At 47.0% G+C, this 15,444-nt stretch overlaps 1 protein-coding gene across 1 annotated transcript in view; it reads left to right on the forward strand.

Moving 5' to 3' along the window:
• Positions 1–6,849, forward strand: part of KTN1 (kinectin 1) — a 54,349-nt gene extending 47,500 nt beyond the window's left edge. Inside the window, exons 41-43 of the mRNA XM_009915381.2 lie at positions 195–287; positions 5,025–5,148; positions 6,347–6,849. Of these exons, the coding sequence (XP_009913683.2) occupies positions 195–287; positions 5,025–5,148; positions 6,347–6,351 (222 nt within the window). The 3' untranslated portion in view covers positions 6,352–6,849. The remainder of the gene's footprint in view (positions 1–194; positions 288–5,024; positions 5,149–6,346) is intronic.
• Positions 6,850–15,444: the final 8,595 nt, after the last annotated feature.

The following is a 15,444-nucleotide window of genomic DNA, read 5'->3' on the forward strand; positions in this document are numbered from 1 at the left end:
AAATGTGTTGGTCCCCTGAGCAAATCTGGCATAAAACAGATTTCCTCCTGAACAGTGATTTCCTGTGTCTCTTGTGCTCTTGGAGAGATGGGGGGTTTGCTTCTCAGCCTTCGCTAATTGTTGTGCCTCCTCTGTTTGTGTTTTTTTTTCTTTCTTTCCTTCTTTCTTTTTTTCTTTCTTTCTCTCCCCTATAGGCCCAGGAGTCTTTGGCATCTCTTGAGAGAGAAATTGGAAGAGTTGTTGGGGATGCCAATGTTATTGAAAACAGCGATGTTTGCACAGAGTCGGTGAGTGTTTCTTTTTGAGCAACACAAATCTCATGCAAAGTATGAACTTTGGGAAGTGAAGTCCAGCAAAGGAACAGGACGTGTGCTGCTGATGGTAAATTAAGGCTTGATGAAAATTCCTGTCCTACAACTTGTCAGGGTCGTGTCCTGGAGCTGTATCCCCAAGGATGCATTGGGAGTTTTGCTGTCATCTGGATCGTGACCTATTTTCCGTGGCTCAAATATGCAAAGAGGAAAGGGAGAGATTCTGGACATGAGATCTGGGCTTCCAGTGGGTTGTTGGTTTGGTTTGGGCAAAAGTGGGAAGTTCCCCAGACTTGTCCCTTCAAGAAGGGAAGCTAAAAATAAATTTGCTGATAACTACATGAGCTTAAAATACTAACTGTTGGGTTGGCACTTGCTGACATCTGTAAGGCCAAAGAAAGAAGGCAGTCTTGCATGGCCTGTAACATGAAGGCAGAGAATGTCTTTTGCCAGAATGCTGACCCTTCTGGTCCTTTGCAGCTGTGGGCAAGAGCCTGTCCTTAGCCACTGGTAGGTGCCAGAATTCAACTTCAGCTGGTCCTGGCTCCTAGGTATTTGCTGCTGGACCACATCAAGGTCAGCACAACATCTTGCTAGCCTGAGCTTCAGTAAGCAACAGATGTGAGCACTGCCTTGTGCTGTTGGTGGGCAACTCTCCAGACTGATGGTGTTTTTATATCCTCCAGTACTAGCATTGCAGTTACAGGGTCCGGAATTGGGTGGACTCTGGGGTGGCCTGTTTTCACACTTGCAGGTAACTCACCTGAGCCTGTGGGTTACTGTTAGCACAGATGATTGCTGAACTGCTTGTGTAGGTGGTACTCTGAGTCCTGGCCCTAAAAAGACACCACTTCTATGAGTAGTTGAGTCGTGGCTTTGTAACTGGGCTTTGCCATCTCTGGAAACAAGAGCTTTCACGTCAGCTTCAAAATAGCTTCAGAACAGCTTTCTGGAAGGCAATTGGGAAGGCGAAGGCTAAAGCAGGTGCCTTCCCAGCATGTTTTACACAGCTAAGTGGTGTCAATGGAACTCGTTACGCATTTTCATATGATGGGTAGAGTGGAAGGAAATGCTGTCTTCTGAGGGGCAGAAGAGCACTTGCCGATAGGACAAATAATATATCGACTCATTTTAGCTGCTGAAAGTAAGTAGCTTCATCAGCTGCAAGAGGAAGCTAGGAGTCTTCTAAGGAGTACTGTAGGAAAGTCTTTGCCTTTTTAGTAGTTATCAGAAATAAAGTGGCTTTTCCAGGGTGATCAGTCATGGATACTGATCGACCCTTGAGCTGTGGGCTCAACCATGTCTGAGCCAGAGATGCTGCTGGGCCTGCGGGACCATGGATGTCCCAACCCTGTGAGCTGGTTTCCTGGGAGGAATGGTAGGTCTGCCGAGCCCTCGCCTGTATTGCCAGCCGGAGGCCAGTCACCGATGGTGACAATGGGATGCTCTGTGTCCCCTGTCTGCAGCAGGCTGGAGAAGAACAGCCTTCCTCAAAGCAATGCCAAGCTGCTTGCTCTCTGCTATGCATTTATGGCTTATCTAAGTAGTATATCAGAACACTGATGCCATCAGCCGTGGCATTTTGTGGCTGGTGACACTGGTGAGCCCTCCTGAGCCGGGCATCGTTAGATGTGCCCTGTGGTGGCCTGAGTGTGCTAGTTTCATTTAATTGCTTTAGCCTTAACTTGTGTAACCCCTCTGGCTCATGCATTGCTCTGCTGTAGCTGCGTGGGCACTTCGTGGAACTGTAACCAGGTTTCCTCCAGAATATCCATCGCTTTATTCTGAAGAGGAGTGTGGAAAAACAGTCCTAATAAACCTGTAATTAAGCCTTCATTAGTAAAAATACGTTAATTGTCTAAACAGCGCTCTTGACAGGTAGCCATTGGCAGAGGCTAGAATTAGAACATTTTCTTTTCCTTCCCTCAAGCCCTTTTTGCTGCTTTTTTTTTTTTGAGGGGAAAAAAAAAGAAAAAGAAGCTGTCTCCCCAGAAGCCTAAAAACTCAGCTTAAAATAGCTTTGAGATTAAAAAAGAAAGTCTTCCAGCCACTTCCACCTAGCAACAGTGTCTCTTTTTCTTTTTAAGAAGGACCTGAAAACACATGCTTAAAAATGAGCATATTTGTTCCTTCTGGGTACTGGAACCAACCCACAAAATTGAGAAATGATGCTTGCGTAAACCCTCAAACACATTCTGTGTGTTTTCTTTAGACTTCTTTTCTTTCTATTTAAAAATAGACCATTTGGTTTTTCTAATCGGCTTCCTTGTCACCTATGGGACTAGATGATGACTAAAGGGTGCCTTTTAGTATGCTTTAAGGAAGTAATTTATATTCAGCAGCTTGCTTAGGCAGCAAACTTTTTTTGAGGCTTATATGAAATCTAATGTGCTTTTTCCCCCAAATCTCAGTGTAAAACACTCCATCATTGAAAACTGGAAATGCCATCCATGTAAAGCACGGTGGAGGGGAATCTGTCAGTTCAGCACCTGTCTTAGCTACTGGGTCTGTGATTACAGGGGGTTCCCCACTACCATCCTCTTCCTCTCTTCATCCCTGTATCCCAAAGACAGGCTTTCCCCTGAGCCATGGAGAGCATGGGGCTGGGGCACGGCAACGACTGCATAAGGCAGTCTTGCACTCCTGGGTTAGCAGAAGCTGCAGTATGACTGTGCTGAGCCCAAATCCATCAGAACCTGGTCAGCATTGCCCCGGGAGGGCTGGGGATGTGTCTATAATTCATGAGTAAACACTGCCTGAGATTATTGAAGTCACAAAACAGAAGGGAGAGGAAGCAAATCAGGGAGAGAAGAGCTTTTCCCAGAGATGAGGGCTGAGGGTGAACTGAAGGGCTCCTTCCTTCATTGCTTCTCAGGATGGTTTCTATGCAAAGGCACATGCACTTCAATACCCAGCACTGTCGGTCAGTGCTGTGATTCATTCATTTGCTGGGATGCTAATTGCATTTGCCTTTCCACTTTCATCATTCTGGTCTAGTGGAAGGTGTCCCTGCCCATGGCAGAGGGCTTGGAACTAGGTGATCTTTAAGGTCCCTTCCAACCCAAACCATTCTAGGATTCTATGATTAATCTGTATGAGATCGCTAAGCGAAGTCTCAGTCTTGACAGACCTGATTTTCTACTTTAATAAGGGTAAAATAGGTTAAGGCTACCCTAATACAGATTCCAAATGATTTTCTACAGTAGGAAAATGTTTACCGGTTGCACTCGAGTAAGAGCTTTGCAATATATGGCTTTGTTCTCTTGCCTGAGCCCAGAGTAGTTTCTGTAATGGTGCAGGTGGTTGAGTTTGATTTACTGCCTGGTCTGCGTTACAGCAAGTCTAGCGGCATTTCCAGCCAAATGGGAGCTGGGAAAGTGGCCCGCTCTGAACTCGCTCTAATTTCCCTGAAACTCTAGGGAGAGATTTGCAACAGCATTATGCATCAGTCTCATTCTGTTAGTAAAACCGCTTTTACTTGGAGCGGGGTTAGCCGATGCTGAGCACTTGCAAACACCTCTGTGCTCATGTTGAGAATTGGGTACTTCTGTATCACTGACACCAAGGCAGAGTTGCTTATTTTTAGCTGTTAAATGGGAAAGGAAAGCTGTTTTACAGGTTATCTGCACATCTGTATTATGAGCTGAATAAGGAGTAGTAATGTGTCTTACATTTGGATTTCTTTGTATGTCTCTGGAGGAGCTAATCAATAAAGGTAATAAAACAGGGATTATATCAGCGATAGCTCAGCAAGACTGACTTTGGGGAGGAGGGCAGGCAGGAGGGGAAGAGTCCATTTCGAGTTGTGACACTTCCCTATTAATAAAATGTTGAACTCCTTAAGGAAAAAAACCAAACAAAACCACTTTTGTTTAAAAAAGCAGGCTCAGCATTTTCATTTCGGTGCAGGAAACCAGTTTTCTAGCTCTTGGTAGCTTTCTTTTTTTCCTTTTCTCTGTGTTGACTGGTGCTAAAGACTGCTTGTCAGAGTGTCACTGGCAAGCAGGAATTTCCCAGGGGCTCGGAGCAGAGGGTGAACCTGTGGGATAGCTGGTGGGGAGCAGCCTATGTCCTGAGCCTGAACAGGAGCACTGGTGGTGTGGTGTGGGTGGGGAGAGGTGTGTATCTCCAGCCAGCTGTTTCAAATGGTTTCACAGCTGGAGCTGCCTTGTGCTTGGGTATTACATACTGCTGAGGACACCATCCCACAGATCCTCATACAGAGCAAGTCCTTGGTGGTCCAGCAGCCTTGTTACAGCTGCAGGGGTCAGAAGTCATGCCTCACGCTGGGCGCACTGTCACTGTGCTTAGCAGCCTGCGTTATAAACCATGTGCTCTCATCCACATGGCGTTTTCAGCCAGGCTTGTGGGGATGTGGGGTTAATAACTTCAGAGGCCGGATCAGCTGTGGTTACAAGCACAATTCCTGGAAGCAGCGAGTAAGGGGAGTCCTGGGCAGGCAGGGTGGGAGCCAGTGGTCAGTGATGCTCTTGCTGGTGTTCAGTGTGTGCAGGTAATTCCCTGGAACAGGAAACAGCTTCTTGACTTTGAACCATGTTCTCTTTAAATGTGGCCATAACCCTCTGACTTATAAGAATTGTTCCCATCTGTGCAAGGAGTTGTAATTTTATACAGAGGATCTAATTCTAGGCTTTCTTGGTAATTAGATTGTAAATGAGTTTTTAATGATTTTTTTTTTTTTCCTTCTTCCAGGAATTGACTGATAAAAGACTAAATGTGGCGGTGAATCTTAACCAGGATGTAGGTCATCTCAAGAAGCTGCTCGTGTCAGTAAGCCAAATGCTGTCAAAGGGACGAGAACACTACCAGCTAGTAGGTAGGTGCGGCTGGTGGCCATCTAGTTGAACTGGTGGGTGGCTGTCAGGAAAGATACTGCTCTGTGATGGTGGGACCTTGTTCAGATTTAACAAGTCAAGTGTCAAAATCTGAGACTTTCTATGTGCAAATCATCAAAAGCTTCTAGTAGCCACTGGATTTGTTCCTCTCTGGGTCCATACTAAAATTAGCTGGGACTAATCTCACATCCCCATGTCCCTCTAGACTTGTAACTCTTTATCCTTCCCTTCCACTACCTGTTACTTCACGCAGCAGGTTTCCCCGAATTTTGTTTTCTCAGTGCCTGTGCCTTGTTTCCTCTGTCCCAGCTACACGAACAAAATGTCTATGCTTCCACACTCTAATTGCTTTGGGATGGAGGATATAAAGTAACCCACTGGGCTTTCACTGAGTTAGCAGCCATGGCTTGCTGTGGTCACAGGGATATGAGTATCTGAAGCATTAGTCTGGCATGAACTCTTTCTCCAATTATAGACACAGAAACAAGGCTTTTTTTTTTTTTTTTTTTTTTTTAAATATACAGCCAACTTGGAAACCTGAGCCTTTGTGGTTGACTGCATCATGCTGGTCAACTTCTTAAATGACCCAAAGTTAGCTAATGGTTGGGTAAACTCGAGACACCAAACTTTTTCTCAGGAAGCTGATGCAGCTTGTGAGCGTCTGCTAGATGCGCTGGGAGCTGGGGCTGAAGGCGGGTTGTGAACTGTTCGGTTTGGGAGGCAGCAAAGCCTTGGCACTGAACAAGCTGCTACAAGAAGTATCAGAACTCCCGCTCATTGTGTTAGAACTCTCTCTGATCTACTGAGGATGGGGACTTGTTTATTCCTAATTTAGGCTTTTTTTTTTTTTTTTTCTGCTCCTGCCTCTGTAATACAGCATGGGCAGCAGAGCTGATCTTCAAGGGCTGGTAACAAGGTGTTCACAGCGGGGTGAGCCCGGTCCTGTAGGACAGGCTTGGTGCACATGGGAGGAAGGTGCTACCTGCACCTTGGCCTCTGCTCTGGGAGGCTGTTCTTGCTCAGCCTCCACCGCCCTGGCTTGTTCCTCTGGGCTTCATTGTAGGCCGACGCTAACGAAGCGGCTGGCGTGAGCTGCTGAAGTGCTGGTGAGGCGCAGATTTGCTTGAACACTGCCCTTTGGAAACTGCTCGGCTGACGTGTTTTGTGTTTCTCTTGCAGAATGAAGTCACGGGGGAATCGTTAATTTGAGGATAGCAGAAGGCATTGTATTATATTTTGCCAAATTAAAGCCTTATTTATGTTTTCACCCTTTCTACTTTGTCAGAAACACTGAACAGAGTTTTGTCTTTTCTAATCCTTGTTAGACTACTGATTTAAAGAAAAAAACCCAACTCTGTAGACACCTCCAGAGTTTAGTTTTATAATAAAAACAAACCTGTTTGGATAATTAGACCTTTACATTCCTGGAGAGACAGTAAACACATAATCTTTTATCTTACTTTGCTCAATAAAACTTGTTCAGAAAACTCCAATGTGGTAAAGTCACCAATGGGATATAACATTTTAATACTGATGTTGTACACTGTTTTACTTAATTACATTTTTGGGATTAGCTGCCTCTGACTTCAACCTCAAGTAAACACTCCTTTTTTTTTTTTTTTTTTTGGTTGCTAATGTAATCAGTTTTTGTAATGGTGTCAGCGAATAAAGGGATGCTATTATTCAAGGTGTTCCTGCTTTCTTCTTTCAACTGAACATGCATGACTCAGGTGAGATTTCCACCTCTCCCCTCCCTGAAACGAGCATCAGGCTGCACTCAGTGTACTTGGTTTTGGGCAGAGGAGGAGGAACAAGCTTGAGAAGAGGAAAACTGGGGTGCTTGCAAACTTCAGAGTAAGTCTTCCTTTTAAAGAAAAGGTACTGAGGTTTTAAAAAATACAAGAAATCCCCAACAAACCATCATGTGAACTGTGGTTCCATGTCACGTGTTGTCTTTGGGGAAAAATCAGGGAGTACAAGGGGGAGGAAGAGTTAGAAACATCGGATTGTTTGGCAAAGCCAGCTTTTGTGGGAGTGTTGGCCAAGCCTCCCTGGCTGCTGGCAGTGTGCAGAGTATCTCTGTTTGCCCCAGACCTGCCTCCTGGGTGGGAGTCTGTGGTAGAAAGAGTTTTGGGGGGGCGGGGTTGGATGCTCTGTTACTGGGTGTTTTGTTGGGAACAAGTCTGGGGAGGGTCTTCAATGGGACAGGAATTCTTCTGTGGGTGTGGGGAGATCAGGTGGCCTTCCTCTGCTCTGGGTTTTTAAGTGTCTTAGAGGAACCCTTCAGTTCTGCCAGAGATTCTTCAATAAGCAAGGTGAGATGTTGTTGCTTAGTTCTTGGTAACACTTGAAGACACGATTATCTGAGGGAAGGCAGCAAAACGGGGGCCAAAGTGAATTAATTGTAGAGGTAAAATGGTTCAAACCGCTCACCCTGAGCTTTTCACGCTCTTGCCTTTGTGGGATTTTTTGTTAATATTTTGGTCCTTTGTCACCCACCCCATCCTTCACCAGACAGGAGGTGAAGAAGTTTCTTCCTTACATGAACCCAGTGGTTTCCTGGATGATGCAAGTCCTTGTTGAGAGCTATGAAATTGCTCAGAAGAGGGAGAGAAAACAAAAACCTGTGTTTCTTCACAAAAGCTACCCTTGGGTTTCAACTGTAGCCATTAAACCGTCATGTTCCTTGGAGATGTTATTTCATTGAGTAAAACTCAAATGCCATTAAGTCTAACTGTTCTACAGGTGGCTTGAAATAGAAAGCATTTCTTAGTGCCAGGGATACCCCCTGCAACTAGGTTTAAGGAAAACCTGAACCCTGGAGGGTCTCCACACTTGCTCAGGTTATGGTCAGAGGCTGATCCTTTGGCAGATGTCTAGACACCTATTTTGGGGGATAAGTAGCAGTTTAATGGATCTGTGCAGGTTTGACTGTTTTGAAACCACTTATGAACACAACCCACAAGCTTCAGTGCTGGTAGTTTGGGCTTGAGGGTGTTGTGGTGTTGCTCTGATGGCAGTCCTGCCTGTCTGGAGAGTCCCCATGGCCACCCCGGCTGGGAAACTCCTTGTCTTTGAAGCTCTGTCACTTGGTGAAATACGTGGTCACGGAGGCAGGTGCTGGCTGTGGTGGTTGTGTGGGAGAGCAGACCTGAGTTTCTGCTATGGTGTCTGCTTTCTAATTAGTGTGCACTTGGGTGGAAGCTCAACCTTCCCCTGGATCAGATACTCTCCTTTGGCTCCTCCATGCATCTGGGGCTTGGTTTTTTGCTCCTCTCCTTTCCCCTTATGGATAAGGGCGATGGACAACAGGGAATCTTCACAAGGAGCTGTTTCCCATCTTCCTTGGGCTCACCGGGTAACAATTCTCCCAGTATATGTGAGTAACTAGTCTAGGAGTGCTCAGAGCCTTCCTGCACGTCTTGCCATGTGCATTGCTGGTTGGAGAGCATGCAGAGATGGGCAACAGTGAATTCCCTCCACCGTGAGCCTTCTTTCCTGTGTTCAGGTGGGGCAGTTTCTTGGTGAGACCCTGGGAAAGCTGGTGGTGAGAGAGACAAAGGTTGCCCAGGTTCCAAGTGGAGCAGGATTGATTCACCCGTTATCTATCCCCAGTGTGGTGCTGTGAAGGCAGAGAAGGTTGAGAGCTGCTGCGTTCGTCCTGCCTCCCTCTCCAACAGCTGGGCTGGAGCTTGCACAGGCAATGTCCCAATGAGAATTGGGGTCTCCAGGTGAAGTCGTGTCCCTTTTTCCTCAAAAAAGGTGGTTTTGCAAATGCTGATGGTGCCTCGTTCAAGGAAGAAATGCTCGTGGAAGGGAGAGTGGTGCCTGGGGAGCCTCTGGATACAGCCTTTGGAAGAGCAAAGGCAGTGTGAGGGTAGAGATGGAAACCTGGCCGTGTTTCCAGGCTCTTGATTTTCTGTTAGGTTAAGCTGCAGAGCAGGGGGCTGAAGGTGCTGCTGCAGTGCTTAGTTTCAGAGGGGAGAGATTTGCAGTGTCATTCGCTTTCTCTCTTGGCAGAAATCCTCCCAGGAGAGGACACAAGACCTTTTGTTTTGAAGTTTAAGTGCAGGTTTTTATTTTGCTTTAGGAGATGTACGGAGGTGTTAAAGGCAGCTGTAAAAAGATCCCCTGAAAAGCCCAGCTGAGCAAACCCTAATCTCCTTTCTGAAGGGTGACAAGAGGTTAGGATGGTTCCCCAGGAACAGTGGGAAGGGGGATGGATGCTCTTTCAGCTCGGCGTCCTCTCCAGCCCTGGATAAAATGTGGCTGCTGGCAGTTGTCTCTCAAATTTGGAAGGCTTTACCTTGCTGATCGGTCACTAAGAAATCCCTCCAGCTCTGAACATCTGCTGAGGTAAAATGTAAAGACCACAAAAAAAGCGTGTGTGGGAAGCTGATTCATCAATGCAAAGGTAGAGCCGGTACTTGGCATGTTTTCCCAGCCCTCTGCGAGCCCCCGGTTCTCCGCAGAGTTTCAGCCCTCGGTTTCCAGCCAGGCTGAGAGCCGTGGCAGGAGGCAGGTTGGTCTCTGCCCGCGCTAGAGGGAGACAATAGCTAATGGATACAGAGATGCTTTTCTTGGAAAAAGCCCAAACGGGGATGTTCAGATGCTGGTGATGGATTTTTTTTTTTTTTTTTTTTTAAATTTTTGTTTAATTGCAAGGCCAGGGTGATTTGCAGTAGGAGAAGCTGTGCGCCGTAAGCTGTGTGCGATGCGGTGCTGGCTGTCGAGTGTTGCTGAGCCTGATGCACGTACAAAACTGGCTTCTCTCGCTTTCTGTTCTTTATCAGCCTGTTCAAAATGGAAATGAGAAATGCAGGGGAAGGCTCTGAGCTGTTTACTCTCGCTGAAGTTGTGCTGCCTCCTCTTCGTCCCTCAGCACAAACCTCCCACCCCTTCCCAGCTGTATCCAGCAGACGTGAGCAGTAAGTTGTTCATCTAGTAGCTGCTGTTGGGTTTTCTCGGGCAATGACTCACTCAGCTATTTATTATCGTGATGAAAAAAGAAATCTCATGCAACTTTAATTCAACCCCGAATAATTCAAATGATTTTGCCATAAAACTCCTTTGCGATGACGCCAGCTGTGTTTTCTCCCTGGGACTGCTGGTGCCGTGGGGGGTGCTGGTGGTCCGTGCCACCGTGGTCCCCGTGTCCCCAGTGTCCCCCTTGCTCAGTGCATCACCTTGGCCTTTTTCCGCAGCACTCGCAGTGCTGTTAGCAGTCAGCTGTGAATTTCCTTGAATCGTTTGGTGATCGCCGAGGCTCTTGCCAGGCTGGTTTTGGCAGGGCTTTGCCTTTCGCGTTGGGCAGCGGGGTTGTACTGGGGGGATCTTCTGCAGATCTTGGTGGAAGCTGTGAGCGGGGAGAGCTGCTGCTGGCCAGGCAGGAGTTCCTAAGGGAGCATCCAGAAGGTGAGAAACACCATTTCTGCCTGCTTTGGCTTCAGTATCTTAGCTAAACTTAGCCAGGATGCGAAGTTGGGAGGCAATCCAACTCCAAGGGAAGCATGGACAGCACCGTGCAGGAGCTTCTCTTCATCGCCTGAACCTTTTGATATACTCAGATTTGTTTGGTTAAACACCATCTTCTCCGTGGGTCCAGAGCATGCCTGTGCCCTGGCTGGAGATGAAAGGTCTCGGGGAGAAAGTCTCTGGTAATCCTAAGGGTTGCTAAGACTCCAAAAGCTTTAAAAGGAACTGGAGATAGCTCGAATGCTGGAAAAGTAGTAGTTTCCTTTTACCTCCTTTTGGAGATCTAGCTTGCTCCGACAAATCCCTGTGGATCCCACGTCAGCCCTGGCTGGGCTCCTCTGCCACAGTGTCCCGGGGTGGCCGTGGGGCAGCAATGGGTGCTCCTTGGAGGGACCTTTAGGCAAGTGTCTTCACAGAGGGCATCTTCTCTCCCACACTTGGCTTAAAATAAGCCTGGACTAGCTTCCTGAAGGTAGGAATTGTGCTGGTTTTGCTGAGAGCTCTGCCTGTCACGGTTGTCCTCTGCAAGACTCCACCGAAGCAAACGGGTTGGCAAAGGTCTTGAGGAGTTTCCTAAGTCTGGACAACCCATGGGAATGCCAAGACTTGATCGAGCTGATCGCTGGGAGAGGTTGCCCGTGGTGTGTCCCCTTCCAAAACCCACCTCTCCTCGTTCCCAGCCACCCGCCGTTCCCCCGAACCAAGCGCATGTTGCCAAACCAGCGACAAAAACCCTTGCGAGGGGGAAGTGTCACAGGCATCCCTGGTCTTGGCAGCTGGGAAGGAAATCATACCAGACTGATGGAATTTTTTTCTTTTTTTTCCTCTGAAACTCATGTCTCCCCCAAAACAATTTTTCTTTTTTATCATGGAAGAAACAAAAGCCAGAGTCAGGACTAAAGAACTTGCCCTTGTGGTTTTTTACTCCAGGATGAGGCTTTTTTTTTTAAAATGAGAAGTCAATTGAAAACAATTGTAAGTGAAAAATGACTCTGCCAAAGCACCTAAACTACCCCCAACCCTTCAAAAAATTGAATTCCCCTTTTTCAGTTGGAAGAAGAGGTAAAAAGTTTGGTGGTGGTTTTTTTTTTTTTTTCTTTTTTTCCTCCTTTCTGTCTGATGTTCTTTCTAGGAAAGAGAACAAAATACCTTCCTTCCAAAATACCTGCAGTGACAATTTCCAACAGCTTGGGAACAGTTTTGCCAAACAACCCGAACCCGACAGCCATGAGCATTTTCCTCCTTAAGCCCGTCTCCATCGTTCATGGAGATGAGGGATGTCCTTTGCCGGGCAGCTCCTGCCTGCTGTGGGTCAGCGCTGGTGTGCGGCGTTGGGGCACTTCACCTCTGCTTCAGCAGACGTCCAGGAGAAATCATGGTCCTTCTGGGATGGATCAGGTGTGGTGTGGCGTGGATCTGTACAAAAGACTGATTTTTTATTTTTTATTTTTTATTTTTTATTTTTTATTTTTTATTTTTTATTTTTTATTTTTTATTTTTTATTTTTTATTTTTTATTTTTTATTTTTGCAAGCGTATGTTTGGGAAGGTGCTGGGGTCCCTGCTGGAATGGAGCCTGTTTTGATCTCCCCTGTGCTTGGGATGGGTGCAGGTTGTGCTTTTGGCTCGTGCATCCACAGCGCAAACTGCACGTGGCTCCTCAATGGCTGCTTTCAGCTTCCTGCGGGGACGCTTCTATTTTTGGAGCGGTTGCACCTAAAAATACATCTTTAGGCTCCTGGGGAAGCTGGCTCTGCATCACTGAGGAGCTAATTAAACTGGGGGAAACGCAGGCCCTCGAGCAGGGCCTGTTCCACGTTGCTGAAGATTTTTTTTTGTTTTTTTTTTGTGGTTTTTTTTTTTCCCCTCCTGTTTGCAATGATCCACATTCTTCTTGCCCTGCATGAGTAGCAAAGGCCAGACATTTACCCTTCCTCTGCAGGAAGGGCAGGGTTCGCACCCCGGATGCTTGGGCCTTAACATTTGCTTTTGTGCAGCTCTGCACCCCTAAACTTCAGCCTCAGCCCCACTGGAACCATCGCACGACCCCACGGGCAGCGTTGGCCGCAGCCCCCTTCGATGCTCGGCTGGACAAGGGACGGAGGCCGGGCAAACAGCTTAGGCTATAAGAAATTTAATCCTATTTATTTCTAGAGATCGAGGGTTAGTATCCAGCTCAGATGTGCTGAGGGGTCCCGGTGGGCTTTTGCTCTCCGTGCTGGCTGTCGGCAATTCTTTATATTGATAAAAGTCACTATTAAATACAGCCTTGGGTCCCGTTTATATCGCTGTGGGACCGAAAGCCATGAGATGGATGGAGGCCCGGGGCAGTTCATGGGCTTTACCCTTGTGATGTTCTCGCAGGACCTATTTGGATCAAACACCCCTCACCTCCTCAACCAGGCTTAAATTACAGAGAAAAAATAGCCCGAGACCAGTTCAAAGCTTATATTCGGAGCCAGGCACGTTTCTGTGGTATGTTAATGCTGCCTGGGGCCATCCTTGAAGACCCGATCTCTTGCTTAAGCAAATAGGCTTGTCCTAATCCAACCCTATCGAAAACAACCTGAGCTGCATCAGGCATTGGGATATAATGCTTTAAAATCAATAAATATTTTAGGAGCGGAGGGAGCGGGTTCGTATCAGCAATGCTAGTCCTGGCTGGTCATTATTAATTCAATGGATGCAGTTGTAAATTGGCTGAGGAAGCACAACAGCCAAAATTACAAGTGCTGCTTCTCCCCCCATCGCTGAGATGTTTTGCTGGATCTTCAGCAAATCTGAGTAGGACCACCAGCCTTCAACCAGTTGTTAGACATTGCAAAAAAAAACCCAAAACCAAACCCCCAAAAGTTGTTTTGCAAATACCTGGGTTTATGTCCTTGATCCCTGGTTTTATAAAGCTGTGTATAGCAGGACTTTGGCTCCTGAACAGTAAGTTGTCCTCTGTAGGATGTTTGTCCTAAATCCCCAGCTCTTGGGCTCCTGTGATGGAGTGATAGTCTTGGATTAAGGAGACTGTGCAACCTGCTGGCTGCACCGACAGCAGCGGGATCAGTCCCCGTTCCCAACCCAGCAAGGCATTTTGTTACCATAAGGTTCACGTTTCCCCAGCTGAAATAAGGAGAAACCGATACCTCTCTTCTTTCAAAGCGCTTTTGAAACCTGATGAGGAAAAACAGCAACAGCAACCTGTTGTTGGTGTGGGGGGAGAACCCAAATTCTCTCTTCAGTAAGCATTTGTAGGGAAAAAGAACTGAAAATGGGACTCTTGCAGAACAGAAACTTCTATATATGTGTGTGTGTGTGTGTGTATATATGTGTATAAAATATTTGGGTTTTTATATATATTTTTATCTGTATACACGCACACACCCCACCTTCTCTTTCCCTTGACGTTGCTGGGGAGGGCAGTCGGGTTCGGTGCTGATTTTGGGGGGCTGCGGGGCCGGTGTGTGGCTTTGCGGCCGTGTCCCTGTATGACGTGCGGCAGAAAGCTCTGGGTCTGGCTCTCTGCCCGCTCAACAAGAGGTGTCTTTTGAAGAGCTTTGCAGCACACAGGTGTATTTTAAACACACGTATACATGTTGCTGCCAGGTGCTTGGGGGCTGGAGGGGCTGTACAGGCAGAAAGACAAACTGTTCCCAAGTTTTCTTTGCTGTGGGATTCCTGTTGTTGCCGGTCGGGGCGAGTTTATCGTAAATCTGGTGGTGTTTGAAGGTTTTTGGCAAGTTTCTGTTTGCGGGGTTGTGTAACCCGTGTCTCTGCTCCTTTTGGAAGCTGAAGCAATTTCATCCCTTATAGCTGGGTAAAGGGGTGAATCCTACGGGACTGAGACCAGGAAAGAGTTCCCCCAGCGACTGTGGGTTAAGCATGTCTTGTGCCAGCTGGGGCTCTGATCTGATACATACACACGTATACATCATTATATATACATATGCATCATATATATATGTGTTTAACCCATATGGCTAGGAGCACTAGCTCCTAATTTGCAGTTAACGTTGCCCAAGGATGGCTAAATCCAAGCAAGTTTTTTTTTTTTTTCTTACCTTTTGCTTAAGATCTGTGTTACAGGCTCATCTTTTACTATCTAAATCCACATTTCAGGATCAGCCTTTGTCGTTGTCTCAGCTCTCCTGGACCCGTGGCCGGCAATAGGCTGCTGTAACAGCAAGCGGCATTAACGCGAGGGCTACTCTTAATTACGGGAGCTGCTGTTTATCTCCACAGCTCTCTTTGCTGCTGACAAAAGCCAGCTCGGGACGGGGGGTCTCTTGTTAACAAGCGGCTTGTGCGCCCCAGCAGTGATATATTGATGTATTTTTAATAAATATTCTCTTTTAAAGGGCCACATACGTATTCTGTACTAATCCGCTCATTACAAGATAGCAGGGCGGCTCGCGAGGTCTGTAAGCACGTGCCTTGCAGAGCCGGTTTTCATATTCATCGCTGGTGCGTTAGATCTTGTACTTCCTGAAGGGGAGAGATGATGAGAGTAATAAAGACTAGCTGTGCTAATTATTGTCATCCTTGAAGTTTAGAGGATGGAGGTGCACCGCCCCAATTAAGGAAAATGGGGAGCCATAACCTTATAATAGAAAACCCTTTCATTAATCAGTCCCTCTAGAAACGGGAGGCTCCTCCTGTGCTTCCCCCCGTCGCCAAACGCCTTCGTTAGGATGGAATAATAGTAAGAGAAAGGGGGATGAAGAGTTGGGGACAAGCGGCAGCGGTGGGAGCAGGTTGGTTTTGGGAGCGAGGTGATGGTGGGGAGCTGCCGGCAAAGGCTTGTCCTCGGCA

The sequence above is a fragment of the Haliaeetus albicilla genome, chromosome 5 (assembly GCF_947461875.1).
Source record: "Haliaeetus albicilla chromosome 5, bHalAlb1.1, whole genome shotgun sequence".
NCBI lineage: Eukaryota > Metazoa > Chordata > Aves > Accipitriformes > Accipitridae > Haliaeetus > Haliaeetus albicilla.